Source organism: Pollicipes pollicipes, unplaced genomic scaffold (genome assembly GCF_011947565.3).
Source record: "Pollicipes pollicipes isolate AB1234 unplaced genomic scaffold, Ppol_2.1 Scaffold_7261;HRSCAF=8764_pilon_pilon_pilon, whole genome shotgun sequence".
Taxonomy (NCBI): Eukaryota; Metazoa; Arthropoda; class Thecostraca; order Pollicipedomorpha; family Pollicipedidae; genus Pollicipes; species Pollicipes pollicipes.
This window is the reverse complement of record NW_023597054.1, coordinates 7223519-7244079: the sequence shown is the minus strand read 5'-3', so window position 1 is coordinate 7244079 and position 20561 is coordinate 7223519. Positions and strand designations below refer to the sequence as shown.

Below are 20561 nucleotides of genomic sequence, written 5' to 3'. Positions count from 1 at the left end.
CACCTCCCCCCCCCCACCCCCCTGAGATCTCGGGAACTAAGACAGCTGGAAACACTAAATTCAGAGGATGTGTTGACCTGTATGTGAAATCACGTACGGTAAATTTGAGGTTCCTATGTTTTGACTTTCGGGTCAAATAGGGTCAAACAAGTTCAAATTCCAGGTTATTCTCTAAGCTGCCTCCAAAACCCAGATGGCTGTTTCTAAGCAAAAGGTCACACGTTCATACAAGGTCATTGACCTTGTTTGACCTTTTGAAGGTTACGGTGACAAAAATCAGTCAAGACTGCTCTGAGTTTTGCATTTAAATACGCGAGAAAGATAACGCTAGGTAGCATGTTCTAAAAACAAAATGTCGACCTACGTCATTCTAGGTCAATGACCTATTCTGACCTCTAAGAAGTCCATTGTAGATGTATAACGCAGTTCCTGTTTTCAAAAAATTCAAAATAAGCACCAGTGGCCATCCCATACAGCAAGCCCTAGAGTAATAAAACAGATTGGTTTTGACCTTGGTGTGAACTTTATTCTTGACCTTAGGTAAACGCAATTTGCTCATTATATATTTGAGTTGCCTGGGAAAGCATCTCAGAAATGCATGGCTTCGTCTGACACTTCATTGTTACATCAGATTGAACGATTCCCTAGAAGTTGACTTCGCTGAAACCATGGCCTGATTGTGACCTGTCATAGGTCAGCGACCTTGCAAAGGACATCTAAACTTTTATGTCAAACGATCTGCTATTCAGTTGTTTACAGCTATGCAAAACATGGCACGGCTGCGCCGGGCCGTTCGGAAACCATTTTGGAAAAACCTTCGGGGGATGAGTCAATTTTACCTCCACCCGAGCGCGTGTAAAGGTCAATAAACTGCAGAAATCAGGTCTTACACAACCGCATGGAATACATCACCGGTGTCCTTGATTTACCATGGCTTAGTAAACTCTCTAAGCCGACAGAATTCAGAATTTTTTCATAATGGTTTGTCCGCGTTCTACAAACATTGGAGACATCGCTAAGGTAGATTATAAATCGATATGTTTGATCAAGATTTGAGGGTGAAAATTTTGATTGTAGGTCGAGTGGTCAGTAATGTGTATCAACATCGCCAAGCCATGTTTGCCTGGAAGTGTTTATCATCCAGTCAGAATTGATAAGTGATGCAATCTATATAACAAGGTTTTTAGCATGCGTGCTCTCAAATCTTAGCAACAAAAACCTCGACACCAGGCGTTGCAGCCTCCATAGTCCGCGGAGCGCTAGTTCAGTGGTTAACTTTTAGCCGCACCTTACCGATGGATGAAAATGATGACGGTTTTGAAATATCTACCTATAAACACTTGAATCGGTCAGCAATAAAAGTTATGTGACATAATTTTGGGCGTGCGTGGTCGCAAATCTTAGCTTAAAAAACCTCGACGCTAAGCGTTGCAGTCTCCGTGGGCCTCGCAGCGTCGGCTCAACAGCTAATACTGTGCTGTGGTCAACGGATGGACGAAAATGATGACGATTCTAAAAGAAATACCCTTGAACGCTTCAGGACATCAAATCTTACATCCACAAGATGTAAGATTTGTTGTTCCACAATAGTGATGCCCCTTATTTTCTTCCGGGCAAGGGAGAGTGGAACACCAATGGCACATTACCGGTTCCGGTCATGAGCTGAATGGCCACTCCGCTTCTGGTTGATCCGGAGGCCATTGGAGGAATATATCATATCGCATTTCTCCCCTCCCTGACACGGAGGCCTTCTGACACGCGCAGTTGGCTCCGGATCAGCACAGGAACCCTCATTTATGCGACAGCATCCCTGCTTGCCAAAGGTGGTCCAATAATTGTCACACAGGCTCCAGTTCTGTGCTTTTCTGTTTTCTTCATAGATATTCAGGAATCTCTGAACGTAGATTGTAAGTGAAATGGAGTCCTCTGTTTTCATTAGCATGTCTAATTCACCGTTCGTCTTAAGTCTTATGTCTTATGTTCGTCTTAAGATGTTCAAGATTCAGTCAGAGTTGATTATTGACAACAAAAAAACTACGCCATGTGGTCTCGAATACACGCGCTCGCAAGTCATATCAACAACATCCTGGACACCCGGCGTTGCAGTCTCCATAGGCCGCGTGGCGTCGGCCTGCGGCTGTGATATTGAACGATGACCAATAAGAAAACGAAAAAGATGACGTATCTTGAGGAAAATAGCTGGTAAACTAGGTAAATCGACATGTATATTTAAATGTGGTGCAAAAGTAAGCTAAACACAACCTTAGTATGAAAAGTGGGATGGCACAGTGCTGCCCCCCCCCCCACCTTGAAAAGTGGGGGGGGGGGCAGGGCCCCCTGTTCCTACTCCCATCAGCTCACGTACCGGCAGGGTCGCTACGCCCTGAGAGGAACAGCTTGCGCTGTCCGCCCGTTACCGGAGCTGGGACCCGACGGGGCGCTAGTCCCCTACACCGGCTGAAGCCGGTGCCCCTGCGGGGAATCGTCAAGGATCGAGGACGGTGGTGGCAGCTGGTCGAGAATAGACTCCAGCGGCGTGGCATGTAATGCTTGCGTTGGTGGTAAGTGTATAGAACAGATGGCTGGCTTGACGGCACCCAAGTCTACAGTAACTGCGATAGCTTGCAGTTCGGTGCTGAGAGTGAATTCTGTGCAGGGTACGTTAGTTTGCACTAAGACAGATACATCGCTGTGGGCAATGGTGTGTCAACCAAAGTCTTTTTAAAGGTGCGGTAACAACTGATGGCGTGATCCATGTCAGGCGAAAGCTTTGCTTCCTTCAAACAGGCAATTGTGGGGTTGCGGACGAAAAAAGCCTTTACAAGTCAGTCACGCTGGCTCTAAAACCGCGCAGGTTCCATTGTAAAATTCAACGCGACAAGAAGGCTGCTTGTCGGTTATTAAAAGGATGTCAGCGCTTTAAAAGTGAGACTCGGTTCCAGTTCTCGGCCCGAGCGGCTGCACGTCCCGACGTACAGCCTCGGCAGATCCAGACCGAGCCCTGGGTCAAACCTTTGGGTTTTCACTCTCAGGGGGATATATCGACCAAGGTGGAGTGCGTTTGGCGTCACGTCTTTGGGCGGGGGATGACGCGTCGGTCGGGGTGCGTACACCCGTGATCCTCGGCGGTGGCATTGGGGGGCGTTGGGGCCGCTGACGGCCGCGGGTCCCGGCCGCGCTGGACTATGGTCCACCCCTCGACCCCACGCTCCCCAGTGGGTGGCAGAGAGGGCCTCGCAGAGGACACAATCTGCGGTGAAGTCCCAGCGGTTGCCGGATCGCCAATGGGTGCCATGGCGGCTCTGGGGTCCCCTGACACGTTTTCTCCACGAAGGAAGGAGGTGGTGACCGCATGATGTGCCAGTAACCAAGCTATCAGCTGAATGAAATCCGCAACAGTCATCAAAGCTATCAAGGCCACATGAGGCAAAAACCTGGCTGGCGTCAGATGGTGCTAACGTGGGTCTCACGGACGAGACAACGGCGTCACCGTAGGTCTTTTTAGCGGTTCTTTCCTTATACTTGCGCTGAACGTCTTCGAATGAGTCCTTTACTTGGATTGTAATAACTTCGTTTTCAGCCAAAAACACCCGGCACTTCCTGAATTAGGCAGTATGATCATCACCGCAGTTGGAACACTTTGCGTGCTCAGCGACGCAGTCACGAGACTGGTACTTAAGGAAACGCAACTGGAGCACCGAGGGTCTCATAAACACCTGTCTGTGACGTTGCCGAAGTTTTGGCAGCGGAAACATCGTGCTGGCTCGGTGATGTACTGCCTGATCGGAACGGATTGGCATCCCACCTTGACTTTTGACGGCGCTGACGGGATGAAAAAGTTAAGAGCTATAGCGTCTGTGTCTGTAAGCTTCCCGTTCTCCCTTGTCCTAATTCGCCTAGCAACAGTCACTTGACTCCTCTCCAGTCCTTCAACGATTTCTTCCTCCGACGCTCCTCGAAGATCCCGACGCGTCATGACTCTTTGCCATGAGTTGTTGGTAGGGTGATGTCGCACGCTGACAGCAGTGCTCACGGCGCCTTGGCCTCTCACACGGCACCTTGGCCTCTCACACGGCACCTTGGCCTCTCACACGGCACCTTGGCCTCTCACACGGCACCTTGGCCTCTCACACGGCACCTTGGCCTCTCACACGGCACCTTGGCCTCTCACACGGCACCTTGGCCTCTCACACGGCACCTTGGCCTCTCACACGGCAAGTAAGCTCCTTGGTCGCCAGTAACAGTCTCGCGTCTTTGCGGTTTCCGTAGCGAATCTCAATGGAACCATCTGTGCATCTGCAAACCTCCTTTGAAGTGCCAAGCCTGGAAAAAGCCTGCTCGCGCTGGATGTTGGGATCGGGCCTGCGCGGCGGTCCGACGTCCAGAAGATGTTTGGGGTCATCAGCAGCTGCAGCCCGGTCTCCAGTGTGGACAGTAGCGTTTTGGCTGGAGGAAAGGATGTATGTGTGGTTGTTTGAGAGAATACGTGCCAGTGATAAAATCATTCGGCCCTGGAGCTCCTCATCCACCATGGAGCCCAACTGGGGGACGGATCACCACCCCCTCAGGAGATGCTTGCCGCCAGGGCTGTCACGGTGCTATGCGGGGCGAACGATACCTCCTAAATGGACAGGTGTAACCGGGAGAGTCCTCCCCGTCCTGACCGTGGTTGAGCGCCGTCGCGCCTTGACCCCTTAAGCCGCTGCGCACGGCCAGGCGCCCCAAGCGGAAACCCGTACAGAGCATCCATGATGGAGAAGGAGAGGACGGAAAAAAAGCAGGATGCTTACGTACCGGCAGGGTCGCTTTGAATGCTGGCAGCACGCACTGCCGTCGTATTTAACAGCATTGTATTGCAACGAACAGAGAAAAGCGGTCTGTAGTGGCCAAATCAATTTCCCTGGCTCGCGCACACGCGACGCTACAATCTAGAGCACGTATTTGTCCGTTCGATTCCCCATCAATGCATGCTACTCCCAGCCGCCCCGTGCACTGTGTGCAGAGATGCGGCACAAAACGTGTATAACTGTGGACAAGAGAAAAATCCGTCATCCTAAGTAAAAGTCACTCACCATCACAATTTTAGGTGCCCTTGCCGAGATGTAGCGCAAAATGCAAAAAAACGGCCGGTGGCGGCCAAATCTATCTTGCTGACTCGTGCACGTGCTGCACGCAGCACGTGCAACATAATAATTCATGCAACATCATTGTCTGCTCCATTTCTTATCAATGCATGCCACTCCCCAGTGACCCCCACGCCTTGGGTGCCGAGATGTGATCACGCATAGTTTTGACGGTAGCTGCAGGTAATTAGGCTCCGGCATCTGGCAATTCGCCCTGCAATTTACAGCGCAACGGTACGTCGCACAAACTCGCGATGCGACTGAAAGTGCACCACGTCAATTGTGAATGTTGTGGAAACAAAATTCACGCCTGTACGCGCACGGCGACGATTGCAAACAGTGCGCCGTTAACCACCATGCCTGAGCCGAGACCGCGCCTTCGGACAACCCCCCCCCCCCCCCCCCCGTCCACATCCGGACAGACTGAAAGCACGCCAGAACGCTCGTTCTTTTGCATAAAGGCCGGGAATATGACCAAAGTCGAAAGCCCGCCACGCGAACGGCCATTTACACCTTTAACGCCTAGGGTGTACGTCGGGAGTCGCGGTCTTGCCTGCTTGCCGCCGTCGCGGCGAAAAAGCCGTCATGTGCAACCCCATGGTCTAGGCTCATTTGCGAGCGACATTTTTTAAATTTGATCAACGTAAGGGTGCATCAGGTGCATCACCAGAGGGAGGACGAATCGGCCGACACGCTGGTGTAACTTTCAACGCCGTTGATGGAAGGGCCAAAAATCAACGGCCGCGTCCCACAATCAATCGCCGATCCTACACAATAGGTTCGGCCGCGCTGCACAGAGCGCAGACGAAATGTGCTCTCTCCTGCCGGCAGCCGCCAGAGGTCGCCAGCACCGTGCGGCCTGTGGCCGAGTCTTTTTCACACTGCGCGATATTTTGGCAATCATTCCACCTAGAACCGTGATTTAAACTACAAAACAAACGCAATTAAAATTTCGAAATTTTTTACTTAGCGCAGCGAAGCAAGCGTGCAAGCGCTTGTTCCTCTCTATTTCAGTAATTGCACCTGCTAGACCTGAATTCTGGTAATCTATGGTTAGCTACAATGCGTTTAGGTCGGGATCCGTCAAAATCCGTGGCGCTGCTCCCGTCCGCACCAGTGGAACCGTCCGTGCGTGGTCCTGCTGGTGTGGTCCGCTCCAATGACGTCATTGTGATGTATAAGATACTCAAAATACTGTTAGGAAAATTAAGGGAGCGACAATTCCAGCGCAGGTGTTCCAAGCCTGCGCGCGCAAGAGCAACTCAAGTGCCCGGTGCGGTATATGACGACCGCAATTTACCGCTATTTATTTAATTGTGAAAGGGCCTTACTGTTTGCCACTGTTTACCAAGGCACGAACTACCGCCACTCACAACGTTTGATAGGATGGTGAATGCTGAGGGATTAAGGGCTGTGTTTAAGAATGCTGGAAGACCGAAAGACTATCAGAGTCATGGAGCAAAAGTGCACTCTGTTGACTGGAACTGTGATGGAAAGCGGCTTGCTTCGGGATCATTTGACAAGTCTGTGTGTGTGTTTATACTGGACAGGGATAGGCTGGTAGGTGGAGTTTTTTGTTTTTTGGTACTGTGTTCCAGTGAAAGTATCTCCATCTAATTGTTGGTATTTCCATTCTCCCAGTTTTTTTTCCTAGGAATAAGACTATTGCTCCTGTCTTATCTTTCTTAAGTTATCTATGACAGCCAGGTCATTTATCCACTAAATACCAATATGTTCTCATAGTTGCCTGGCATTGTCTCAACAGGCACTTTGCACGTTCTGTGTGATAAGTGCTCTAATTGGGCCAGCACGCAAAAAACTCCATCCACATACCAATGCCTCACATACCCTTACTTGTGTGCAGGCAAACCAAAGCCAGGTCAACTGATGCCTCACATACCCTTACTTGTGTGCAGGCAAACCAAAAGCCAGGTCAGAGTTTGCTGAATGTTTGTTTGTGTGTGCACCAAACTCTGGCTAGCCCACATTGGGCCAAATTCTCCCATTTAATTTGAAGCAATGTTTTCAAAGCCTTTTTGACCTGAAAGCCCTTTTAAATCTCACACATTTTTTGAAATGTCTACTTAAATTAGTTAGGTTCATTAACCTTTCAGGTGGCTGATGACACAGTTGTGTAATGGGGACATTTGTAGGTATTTCAGAGTGTTATGCCAGTGAACATCAACTAACATTTTAAGACATGAAATTATTGTGCTGCTGCCACAAGCCTGTGGATTTATGGAACATTTGCATATTAGAACAGTGCATCTTTGATCTGGCTTAGCAACATTTACTGATGCCAATTCAATTGTCAATTATTCATTCTGGTAAACTGGTTCTGGTTCATTCATTCTGGAGGCATTTTTAGGAGCTCCAGATTGCTTTGCAACTGATGATTATGATTCTTCTGAGTATGATAAAATACCATACTATAACTTGAAACTGGGAGGCAAAAGTGGAGTGTGAAGGTTTATCAGAGTTGGAAGGGTCTTGACATGAATTCTTGAGTGTGAGTGTTAGTGCAAGAACAGACTGCGCAATCATTTAAGCACACAGTATTTTTTGGAACTAAACCACAAAGCAATTGCCTGTGAACTTTTGTCATTAAGGTAGTATTGTAGGGTGGCACCAGTATAACTGTGATCTCCATAGCATGCTTAGAATGCTGCAAAGCAAACAAACATTTGGCAGTGGGGCTAGTAGGCCAGGTAGTGCCTGTGTCAGATGAGAGTAATTGTTAAAAAGCCTTGGGGCGATTGCTATCATGTGGAGTGGCCACTGTGGGTCGCTGCTTCCAGCCAGTACAGTGGTCGTTTGTGCCCCCAGATCAAGGATCACACGTTTCGCGGGCACAACGACAGCGTGGACCAGCTGACTTGGCACCCGAGTCACGCCGACCAGCTGGCCACGGCCAGCGGCGACAAGACGGTCCGGCTGTGGGACGCCCGGTCTCAGAAGCTGGCCGCCACCATCGGCACCAAAGGTGCGTGGGGGGCGGCCGCTGCTGGCGCCAGCGAGATTTCGGGTTGGGAGGAATGCCCTGGGTGGAGTTCGGCAGACGGACGGTGGAAGCAGTTGTTCTGTACGAAGTTTGCTATCAGTGGTATGGGATGTTCCCCTTTTTCTCGTAGATGTGTTGGCAACCCCGCGTGGCGAGTGGAGCTGTTAGTTGTTTCGTTGCGTTTGAGCGTGACGATTTGAACGTCGCACCAGGAGAGAACATCAACATCTCATGGTCACCAAACGGCCAGACTATCGCCGTTGGCAACAAGGAAGATCTGGTGTCGCTCATCGACGTCCGACAGCGGAAGATCCTGCGCGACGAGCAGTTTCGCTTCGAGGTCAACGAGATCTCATGGAACCGGGAGGAGAACAGCCTTTTTTTCATGACGTCAGGCAGCGGGCACATTGTGGTGCTCAGGTGAGATTTTCATGACGTCAGGCAGCGGGCACATTGTGGTGCTCAGGTGAGATTTTCATGACGTCAGGCAGCGGGCACATTGTGGTGCTCAGGTGAGATTTTCATGACGTCAGGCAGCGGGCACATTGTGGTGCTCAGGTGAGATTTTCATGACGTCAGGCAGCGGGCACATTGTGGTGCTCAGGTGAGACGATTCGTCGGGACAATCACGACTCCTTATACTGGTGGGTCTTGCACGGCAGAATGCGAATGCATCTTGGCTGTGTCGACCATGTCCTTAAAATGCTGCCAGCTTCTATCTGTTTTGTTTTTTATTTCTGTGGGGATGGCGAGGCCTTTCGGTATGGCCCACTGCCGGGAGATTTTCTACTGGGTGGTATGTACACTGGACGCGTCTTTGACATGTAGGTATTTGTTTGTTCCTCACCCTGTGCCACCTTTCATGCATCCTTTTAACGCGGCCACTGTAGCCCATGGTGGAAAAATGATGCGGTTGGAAATGATAAAGTGGATCACAACTATCTTCGAAACTAAACCTGCGTGCCATTCTGAACTCATTTCCCGTATCTATAGATCTTTCTGAAGTTCTGTCATGGCCCCATGTGCCATGCGATCGAAAGGAGATGGTTGGGCTCATCACCTTGACTGCCGGCCTGCTGGGTGTCAGCCAATCCTCGTATGTTGGCGTAGGGGCTTTATGTTTCGGTTCGTTCTACGCCTGATTGTGGAGATGCATATCGCTGTGCATATGATCTGCTAGCAAATTTAGGATCTTAAACTGACCCATATAAGTAGCATATAGGAATAACCGTGATCCAATCATGAGCGTGTTCATGGGCTGAACACTAAATAATTGTTGATGGCTGGCTTTGACGAAATCATGGAAGTCGGTCACCATTGGACTTGATATTCAGTTGGTGGGGTCTTAGCTACTGAAAATGGTGTTGCAGGAGGGCAAGTTGTCACATAAGTTCAGTGTAATTCGCTCTATTTTCGGTGTGCACCGTTACAGTTGCCGTGAGATATCTATGGTAGTCATAGAGAGTCGGCAAACAACGAAAGATGATACGGGAGGGTATCTGCATCTCAAAGATATGAAGATCGCATGTCCCGTCCTGCTGACCCTAAAGGTCTGCTCGAGTCCTCTCACCTGCCCCCGCCCCTCTCTCACCCAGCTACCCGGAGCTGGAGCTGCAGCACGACATCGTGGCACACCCGGCCAACTGCATCTGCATCGAGTTCGACCCGACCGGCCGCCACTTCGCCGTGGGCTCGGCCGACGCGCTTCTGTCGGTGTGGGACGCTAAGCAGCTCATGTGCCACCACACCGTTTCCAGGTCAGCGCCCGCTATAGCGCCACAACGGGCGGCTGGCAGGCGGGCTCATCTTAGATCAGCTTGGAAATACCTTGATGAAATCATCAGTATTGCGCCCAAATTTGGGCTATCTTGTTCTGCCAGGGAACCAGGTGCGTTTCTGGGAAAAGCTGCTGATAGCGAGGCGGGATTACGAAGACGAAACACGGACATCTTATATCCAAAGTGTACCTCTCGATTCCCTTGCAGAACATTCTGAAGCATCGCTCAGATGTCAAAGGGACAGTGATGATGATTGGGGATTTAGGGCGCGCCGACTTCTGAGGCCACTTTGCGTCCGTAACAGCTGAGTGGCTACCGAGGTGAACCAGAGCAGGTTTTCCCCTCGTCCAGCGCTTACGCTGCTTCCAACGACCAGTGCACGAGCAGATGCGTAGCTGACAGTGGGTGGTCGCACTGCACGCGAAACTCCATCTTGCCCCACTTTGTCTTTTTGGACGTCCAGCTGGCATGCATCTAGCTGCATGGACAAATTGAAAAACGGTTTTACGTCACCTTTTTTCAAACGTCACTTCTGGAACATGATGTCTTGGTTTACCGAGATACTCAGGCTGTTCCTACCCTAACAGCTGTTCTGCCAGGTAGGAACAGCCTGAGTTGTCAAGTTATACTGTGATACTTTGATGTTTTTGACGACTTGAACTCGCGTGATGTTTTTTATAAGGTTTGTTGTTATGTGTTATGTCATATGAGCTGTTTTCAGCGATTCATACGGTATGACAGTCATTATCAAGCTCCATCAACAACAAAATGTTCTGGTTTCCTTGGATGAGACGACAACACTGATCAGCAAGCGTCATTCTGGGCCTTAATCCGTGTCGCGTCGGCCGTTGCGGCAGGCTGGACTGGCCGGTGAGGACGCTGAGCTTCAGCCACGACGGCGAGCTGCTGGCGGCTGCGTCCGAGGACCTGCTGATCGACATCAGCGCCGTTTCCAGCGGCGAGCGCGTCACCACAGTGCCCGTGCAGGCGGCCACCTACACGGTCGCTTGGCACCCAGCCGCTACCTGCTGGCCTTTGCGTGCGACGACAAGGACGAGCGCGAGCGCGACGCCGGCACCGTCAAGCTGTGGGGCGTGCCCGAGTGAGCGTCCGCCGGCAGCCGGTGCCGAACGGACACAGCAGATCTGCGGCTGCCGCGGTGGCGCGTCGGGTACAGGTAGTGGCACTTGTGCGCAGCAGGAAGAAGCACGCTGGGGCTGAGGTGTCGGCGGAAGTGTGTTTGTATGGCCCCCCCGTGAGAAGACAATCACCGAGTGGCTGTGCGCCAGGTGGGGCGCGATTTGTGTTGTGCTGGCCACGGGCGCCATACCGGTGGTATGGACGGTGATCAGATGTCGAGTTCACCGTGGCCTGCTTGTGTTTCTAGTAACGCTGCGGGCACGCCACAAAGGTGCTGCGAATGATCTTGTCGGCACGCATTGACGTTACCGTGAATGTTGCACAGTTGTGCATGGAGGCTGCCAGGCGCTCATCATTTCATACATAAGTGCCACAGTGTTATCACGTAACTTATGCAGTGATTCACGATGTCTTTTGTCTCATACTTGGCTTCCATGACCCTCCGAATCTGGAGACCAGGTGGCCGATATATTCGCCTGAGCACTAAAGCTATGATGCTCGGACAGCTGGCCATTTAATCCAGTATTTTGATCGCCGCGCCGGGCGTGCTGTTGTTCAGGGCATTGCTTGGGTGAGCGCACGTGCTTAAGATGGCATACAGACAGTGATGCAGGCAGGGGACACATGCCCCTCACCTCGAGCACCTTCTCCCCCCCCCCCCCCCCCCGATCGGCGATTCTTTGTTGGACTATGTCTTCCCTGTTTTCCGGTCGGCCCTGCTGAGCCTGCTCTTCCCTCGTCCATGGAGCGTCTGCCCGACGGGCGCGGCAGGGCCGCTAGCCAGGCAGGCCGCCATTTCATCCTGATGCCTCCTGGTACCCGATTGTGGAAGAGCTGCGGCACGGCATGCAAACATGCGCTGAGTGTATCTCTAGGTGAATTTTAGGTTTTTAACCAGACGAGCTGCAAACGTATGTGCACTCCTGACACGTTGCTACGCGTAAGAGTGTAAACAACGACTGAGTTCGTCATGCATCAAGGTAGCGGTTTCCGCTGCGATGCATCCGTTTGAGGTGACGAAAAAAAACAGCCAAGAAGCGTAATGACACCATTCCGATATGAGCTGAACAAAAAGTGTTTTATCCCGATAGGCCTTACGATGGTTCATTCTGTTCGAAGTCCGGTCATTCAATGCCGGTCCGTTACGGGCCTTCGTAAAATGTGACGTGTAATAGTGGTCTATATGTACTGGCGCTGCATGTCTTAAACATTTGGGAAAACGATCAAAAGATGTTACGTTATTGGGAAGCAATTGCAACCACTCAAGTCACACCTCTTCACGTCAAGACGACAACGATAGCGACACGAGGAGAAACGACCATCACATTTTGATGCTCCCTGAGGTGCGACTTCTTTAGATATTTGCACTTTCTGTCAGTGTGTTCACTGGAAAACCTAGCTAGGGACTCCTTTACGGCCAGCAGGTTAGTGGCACTATTCCGACAGTATAGTCGGCTGCAGCCGACTGGAGGGCCGCGGTCGTCTCGTTGACCAGCCAGGGGCCTTGCTGGCGGTGGGCGGGCGACTGCCGCCGTGACAGTGGAAGCCGTTGTTGCCCGGCTCACCGCCTGCCGACGCTAGTGCCGGTGGATGTTCTGCGATCTTTGATGGCCACTCGGGCGGCAGGGCCGAGTCGGACGGCGGCAGCTGTCGGCTGGCAGCTGGTTGCTGGTGCCGTCGCCGCTGTTGCTGCACGCGTGACCAGCGGCGGAGCGCGGCCTGTTGTTGGTGCTTGTGGCCGGCGCCCCGCTGCCGCGCCAGGGAGGCGATTGCTGGCCGGCCAGACAGGCTGTCGGACGGGCGAGCACCGCCACCTCCAGTGTAAGGTGCTTGTTAAAATGCGTCTATGGGCGGTCAGTGATAAAAGAGTCTGGGCACGACAACTGAATACTGGAAAACAGTTCCCGTCTTCAACTCTTGCGTCTCAGCCAGCAAGGCACGATAAAGCCTAGTCTCTTGGCCGCCATTGGTAAATCCAGCCGGGTTGATATCATCGCGGTTGTGGTAGAAATACGTTTTTGACATTCATTGTTGTTCGACACACGTTAATATGCGGCGCAATACTGACGCCCGTACCATTGTGCTTTGCAAATGTCCAAGGGTTTTTGCCTCGTTGAGGTGAACATCCATTTTTATAACTTAAGTGATTGGCAGTTTGCTCTCCTTTCTTTACCTTGCAGGTTTGTCGATGATATTAAGGGTTTATGAGCGCGTCGACTACATGGCCATTTCGCGCCCTTTCAAAAACTGTCTGCTGCGTACAACTTGTCAGAGCCGTGTCATTTACGTATCAATCCATCTGTATGCATATACCTGTTGGACGGCTATAAACAATTCCGAGGTCAACATGGGCAAAGGAAACGAGTATATCGACAGTATCACAACATGAGTCTCGACCCAGTAGCTAGGAGAGGGGCGCTGGTACGACGTAACACAGACGGTCCTTGGCGTAGTGACGACACGAGATCAGGACATGTTCAACGGCCAGACGCTCGCAGCTTCGCTCGCATTGTGGCATGCCCTGGCCCAATGGTTGTTAGTAGAACGAGTCCGTGGCGTACGTGTGCTCAAGACGTGGGCGACGAAGAGCAACCTCCTCAAATCTGTTATGTTTATGGGACAATGCCCCCTCCCACGCCAGTCAGTGGATTAATGGTCCTAAATGCATAATTTATTCGGCACTCATTTTGGCACCTTCCATGAATATGCCTAGTAATAACCGACTTCAAGTCACCCACGGCAGGTTGATGAGCAGAGGGTGGTCTCCACATGCGACTGCTCTCGCTGCGGCGTCCGTTCTGTCGTTCCGACAATTCCCTGGGGCTAGGAATCCATATGAAGGTGATTTTAACGTTTCAGTAGTGTAGTTTATAAATTTCATCCCAGACAGATCGTATGAGGTACGGATGGCCACCCGATACTGAGTTTGGGTCTGATGATGAGCGAGGGGTACAGGGGCAATGAGCGAGTCATCTAAGATAATAAAATCGCATTCCGTGCGACATGGGGCATATTGCAACGCCGTTAAGACGGCCGAAACTCCAGTGGAGAATACTGGTAGTGCCGTGGTAGGCAAAAGCCTTGCTCTGGCGCGTCTCTGCCAACCAAGGCATAGTCGGTGCCAGCAGCCCTTCAGGCAGTCAGTAAATATCTTTACTGAGCTGCGCTGAAGCTGGACTCGCTCCACTGCCACGCTGGCAATCTCCTGTACGGGCACGCCGTATTTTTTAACCTGGTGAAGATCTGAGTCAGACAGCGGGATTGTGCGACACCGCGGGGACAGATCAGCAAACGCGCGCTGAATGTCTTGTCAACGTGAGTGCCCGCCTCACCTCACCAATGTCGCAAAACGCAAGCACATGGATTTGGATGAAGTGGACCGCCCTTTCAAGAACATGCGCGTCAACGTGCACGAAAAAATGGGGAGGGAATTGTGACCTTTTGATAGCGTACTTCAGATAAAGTTGTATTCTACGGAGCTGAAGAAGCGGTTCGTTGGCTTCTTTCAGCGGGTATTTCGTGCGGGTTGTGCGAAAAGCCCCAGTGGCAATACGGACACACGCGTGGTGGACACGGTCGAGGGCCTCTTTAGAGGATGTCGGGACGCTGTTTTAGACGGGACTTGCATGGTCAAGCCCTGGGGTATAAGTCTTCCATAGAGCCTTAGCAAGTTGCAACGGTCTGTACCATACGTTATGCGGGACATCACCTCGAGAATATACATGCGTTGATGATAGCTGACTAAGGTGCTTGACGTGGGGTTTGGAAAAAGTCGCCGGTCAAAGATAACGCCGAGAAGCTTCAATTTGTCACAGACCGGAATGATGGAGTCGCACTGACGCAGCACAGGGTCCCTGCACTCTTTGACACGAGTACAAAACTGTATGCATTTGGTTTTGCTCGTCGAGAAGCTGACACTATTCTGGACACTCCATTCATGTACCCTTAAAAAGGCGTAGCTGAAGTTGCCTCGCAGCAGATGATGTAGATGCTGAACACCAAACGGCGAAGCCATCAAGAAGTGACGGCCGGCTTAAATGAGATGGTAAGGCGTCAGAAATGCCAATGATCATCAGGGCAAACAAAGCAACGCTGATCACACGGCCTTGAGGAGCGCCGTTCTCTTCTTCCAATCGGTCCGCTAGAGCGCCGCCGATTCGAACGCAAAAGAACCTCCGTTCTAGAAAGATCTGAATGTACGCAACCATATGACCACTTATGCCACATGGAGAGTATGCCGCAGGGCCATGCTGTGTCGTATATTTTTTCAACGTCAAATAGCAATGAGACAGTGTGTTGGTTTTGTTCAAGTGATTGTCAAACAATGGTACCTAAAATCGCCAGGTGGTCCATTGTGTTTGGGTTCTTCCGAAGATCACCATGCATATTCAAAAAATACCCATGCTTTTTAAGGAGCCAAGTCAGTCGAGCATTTACCATATCTCTCCAAAAGTTTGTATATCGATGATGTTGGGGAAGTGGGGCGGAAATGCAGGTCGGAACCATCCTTCCCCGTCTTTAACATTGGAACTATATAAACTTCCCGCCAGGTTTCGGAAAAATCATCCTCAATCTAGATAAAGTTGAAAAGTCGAAGTATAGTTCCCTGCAATCCGTGTCTAACCGAACTGACATATCGTTGTGGATTCCGTCAGGTTCAGGGGAAACACCCTTTGTCCGTTTGACAGCTGAGCGCAGTGCTGACATAGTAAAAGCAGCGTTATGCACTTGTTCCGGTGGTTTAAAACTCATTGGAACAGAGTCACACTCCTGTTTGTGGCAGATAAACCTGGGGTTAGTCTTACCAAGTTTGTAGAGCCCGGCTACTGTCAAGCCTATTTTGTTTCCCACTTCCTATGGCTTCGCCAGAATGCTTCCTGTAACCTTCAGGACTAGGACTGCATTCGGGACAAACTTTCCAGATACACTCTTCACCCGCTACCAGACTTGTGCCTGGTTCCCAATATTTCTTCCCGGGAACCGGTTCCTGGTTCCTGGTTTCAGAACCAAGAAGAACTCAGGAACTAATATGACAATAAGTCGTAAGATCCAGCAAGAACTATGATCCAGCTTGACAATAAGTACAAAGGTCCACCAGGAACCAGGATCCAGCTTGACAATAAGTCAAAACATCCAGCAAAACCAGGATCCGCTTGACAAGAAGCCAAAGAATCAACAAGGACCAGGATCTAGTCTGACTATGAAGACACAAATTCTAGCAAGAACCAGGATCCAGCCGGATACCAAACTGAAAGAACCAGCAAGAACCAGGATCCAACCTTGGATTGGATGTAGGGACCCAGCACGAACCAAGCATCCAGCCTGGCATTATTGCTGAGGGATCCAGCAAGAACCAAGTACCCAGCCTGGAATATGCCATGGTGATCCAGCAAGACCAAGATCCAATTCAGACTTAACATGGAGATCCAACTTCAGCAAGAACAAGATCAATTCTAAAATTATGCTTCAGGAACCAGCAAGAACCAGAATCTTATCAGGGGTTCTTCACAGCCAACTGCTGCCTCACAGTCCCCACTTTTTTGGGTCCAGCATGGGTGCTGTTCTAATGTTAATTAATAAAATAAACCCTATGAACACTGCTGGTTATCTGCTCGGACTGTTCCCCATATACCATAAAAACAAAATTTGCGTTCTTATAATGTTAATATGTTGTTGCAATGTTGCTGTTCTTTGATGTTAATAACACTACAAATTCAGAAGAACAAAATCAATAACTTGTCACGATACAGGTATGATGCAGACCTGCTAGGTCCGCAACTGGGCTGTTAGCTGCCTAATGTTATCCTGAAATGGAAGGCCCGCTCTTCCGTGCGTATATCACTGAAATAATAAAAACCTATATTATATATATAATATATATATACATATATATAAATATATATACATATCTCAGTTTACATAAGAATAGCACAAAATGATTATCAATCAATCATGCGACAACTATCCACCGCACCGTGCACACACATGTGGCGCCAACGCGCATCACTTATGAAGGCCGCAGATAGGGAAGCTAGTATGCATGTTTCGTTTATCTAAAACCCGAAGGGAATATGACGGTCAAAGAACTAAGGCTGCTGGTGGTGAGGTTGTTCCGTATGAGAACGCGGGACAACAGCTCTATTTTGTTTACTTCTTATGGCTCACACCAAAAAACACACCACCCAACGTGCAATAATCAATTTAAATCATCCACAACAATATCAGACAAAAGCAAGGGTTATTGTGTTTGAAATGCAGCTTCTGATGATAACAAATGCACTTTGGGCACATGATAAGCCGCAAAGCTCGAGACGCAACTAAAAGAGGGGAATGAAAATTTTAGATGATTTTTTTCCCAGAATATTATAGCATTTTGCACGGTTCTTCGAGATATTCTACCACAGATATTGTAGAATATTCCATTCTGTTCTGTGTATTCTTCCAGGCCTTTTAAAGGTGACTAGGAGGTAGCCAAATGAAGCAACCATATGTACATGTATATATATATATATATATATATATATAACCATCTAGAAGTTTTATGGAACAAGTATTGATCAGCTCATAAGAATGCGTTTTTCCGAAGATAAAGCTTCCGTTTAAAAGGTATGGGGGAGGTGAGATGAACTTGCGTCCGATTTTAACGGAACATATGCATTGCGTTAATAGCTTAGAATGTTTCCCTCTGTCCATCTATCACTTACGCCATATTCTGCAGAAGCGTTTCTGGCAAATGAACTTATGGCACTAATGGTGTGGTGATTTGGCAAACAAAGGAGTCGTAACTGTTCTTCCTGGAAAACCCGCGAGAAGCCGGGAACCGGGCTGGATGTTACCGGGGCCTGTGGTTTTGTCAAAGTTGTTAGGAACCAGGGCCTGGCATTAGCAGGCAAAGGAGGCTAAAGAAGGTGAGTCAGCTCTGGCTCAGCAATAGGTACTTATAACATGAATTACTAAGAAGCAAGCAAGTTGCTTTGTTGCTTTAAGTGACCATATAAATCTAAATAAATGAATATATATACATACATATATACATATATATAACACCAGAAAATCATCCCAATATCAGAGGTTACCATCAAAGCTCAGCAATAATTTTCTACACATGCCCAATCCACCTGCAGGCCAAAGCTACTCCCACATTAATACTGGTTTATCATGCACATCATTAATATATCTACCTGAGCCTTGTGCTCAAGCTTCTGGAAAAGCTGTATTGTTACAGAGTCAGGGCATGCTGTTTAATTGGACTTTTCTGTGATGTTCCGATCTGCTGTTTTAGAGTAAAGTATTTGGGTTGTGCAGAGTGACCTTTTTTTGGCCAATTTTTCCAAAGTCCCAAGACTGTCAGAGTTACTCACATTCTGACCTCAGGAATCTAGTGTTGGCGAAATAACTAGTGTGAACTGTGAGGACATGGTGTTTAGTATTCATGACATGTTGGTATTTCTGTTGCTTGCCAAATAACTTCTGAAACCCTGGGGCTGGTATTGACAGAAAAGCAATGGGAAACCAGCAGCTGAAGCCAGTGCTTACAAAATAACTAATGGGAACCAAGATGCAGGCCTTTTGTTGTTGAAAGAAGCAGTGGGAACTAAGGCCCAAGTTTGCTTTGTATAAGAGCTAGTGGGAAACCAGAATGCAGCATAATGCTTTGTCAAAAGATCCATTGGGAACCAGGATCCGGAGTCTTGTGTTGTCGAAAGAACCAGTGGGAACCAGAATCCGGCACCTTGTTTTGTCGAAAGAACTAGTAAGAACCAGGATTCAGCATCTTGTTTTGTCGAAAGAACCAGTGGGAACCAGGAGACCAATAATTAGGAGCCTAGGCACATGTCTGTCCGCTTCCATCCTGCATCGAGTGGCGTTTTGTGGTTCAGGACTATTGACGCACACCCTCCACGAAAAACGCTTTGCCTCGCGTATGGTGCGCTTCACGAGTGCTCCGGCCTGTCTAAATGTCGTGAGGTTCTCCGTCGTTGTTGAAGGAGCAAAAGCTTCAAACGCCTGTTTTCGGCCATGAATGGCTTCTTTGCAAGCACCAGACCACCAAGGAATGGCACTGTACATGGTTTAAATGGGGTTATGGGAATGCAGGTCTGAGCCGCCTTTACAACATAAGTCACGTGTGAGCTAAGAGTGGATGCACCGTCGCTGGCGATAGCCCTAACTCCGAACTTGCATTCCTCGGTAAAACGGTGTCAATCAGCTTTTTAACTTTCCAACAAGGCTTTCGTCGTCCTGGGTGTGCCATGTTCACGCTGATCCCGATGGAAAAGTGGTCGTTTTTCCAAGTACTGCCTTCTAGGGCCCAAGGACAGTGGGGGGTGCGTAATGTGGCGTGTGGGTGATGGGTGGTAACGGTGCCAGCTCAGGTAAAGAAAAATATCTTCTATCTATCGTCGAGGCTACCACTAATGTTGCAGCGATACGTGGGTTGTGACAGCCAGAGTTTAACACGCAGAAGCTTTTCTGTGCCAATAAACGTTTCAGACGTCGATCGTGGCGCTTGTGCGACTGCGGCCCTAAGCTCAATGGTGCGAATTGAAAGTCTTCCAGCATCAAGCATTGGGATGGGAACTGGTCAAAGACCGACTGCAGTGCAGAGTCAGGAATTTCCTCAGGTGGAGGGAAGTAAGTACTATGCAGACACGGTGAACTTCAGAAGCCCAAGATGTTATCATTTGGGCTTAAGGGCGCGTCGACATCCGCGGTCATTCTACGCCCAAACTTTGGATATAGAACTATACCGTGTCATAGCATAAGGTTGCTATTGTAGGCTTCCCAAGCGTATCCAAACAGCAAAAATTGCAAAGTGAATGGTCACGACGCACAGAGTGCAGAACAAGTACGCTACGGTGCTTTCAATCAGAGTCGTTCTGGCGTCAGAAAGGCTGCCCGTAAAGGTGAGCATGTGACCGTGAAGTCGATGTCGTTAAGAAATGCAAGAACTGCTCTAACGTCGATCGTGGAGTTCCTCGCATATGAGTGAACGCGATAACAATCTACGTTGCCCATGGACGAATAAAGTGGCGATAACAGCCACAACAGCAACAGCCTGCAGGGTAGAGGTAAGTCCTAAGACGTGCCACATGGAACACTGTCGTTCATCAAAATCGCAACCCAGCAGTGGGCTAAATGTCGCTGATGACATTTTTTTTTGGAACATCCTGTAGCCTTTGAATTTTGCGGTCGTGCCGGAGAGGACCTTGGTCCCTTGGGCGCTTCGACATCCACGGACCAAGGTCTCTCCGACCAAAGTCGACTAAATGCACAGCGGCGAACCCAGGATATCGTCGATATTGGTGGCCACGCAACATTGTGGTCCTCCGGTTCAAGGAATCCCTCCCAAATAATCCTCGAAGTCCGGCCATCAAATCTTAAGTTTCTCAGAGTGCTATTTTCATAAGAAAACCTATCTTGCTGTGCGCATCTCCTGAAAACTAGGCGTGCTATGTATGCACATACATTATAGCTTATTCATTTTCTCCAGATCATGGAGACCTTGTCATTTTACGG

General features: G+C 49.5%; 1 protein-coding gene across 1 annotated transcript; it reads left to right on the top strand.

The window, feature by feature from the left end:
- Positions 1-6390: 6390 nt before the first annotated feature.
- Positions 6391-11095, top strand: LOC119112518 (THO complex subunit 3-like). The gene is given in 6 exon segments (XM_037236724.1): positions 6391-6683; positions 7950-8106; positions 8337-8544; positions 9720-9881; positions 10760-10920; positions 10923-11095. Coding segments are annotated over 6 exon segments (948 nt in total). The 5' UTR covers positions 6391-6509; the 3' UTR covers positions 11009-11095.
- The last annotated feature ends 9466 nt before the right edge of the window (positions 11096-20561 follow it).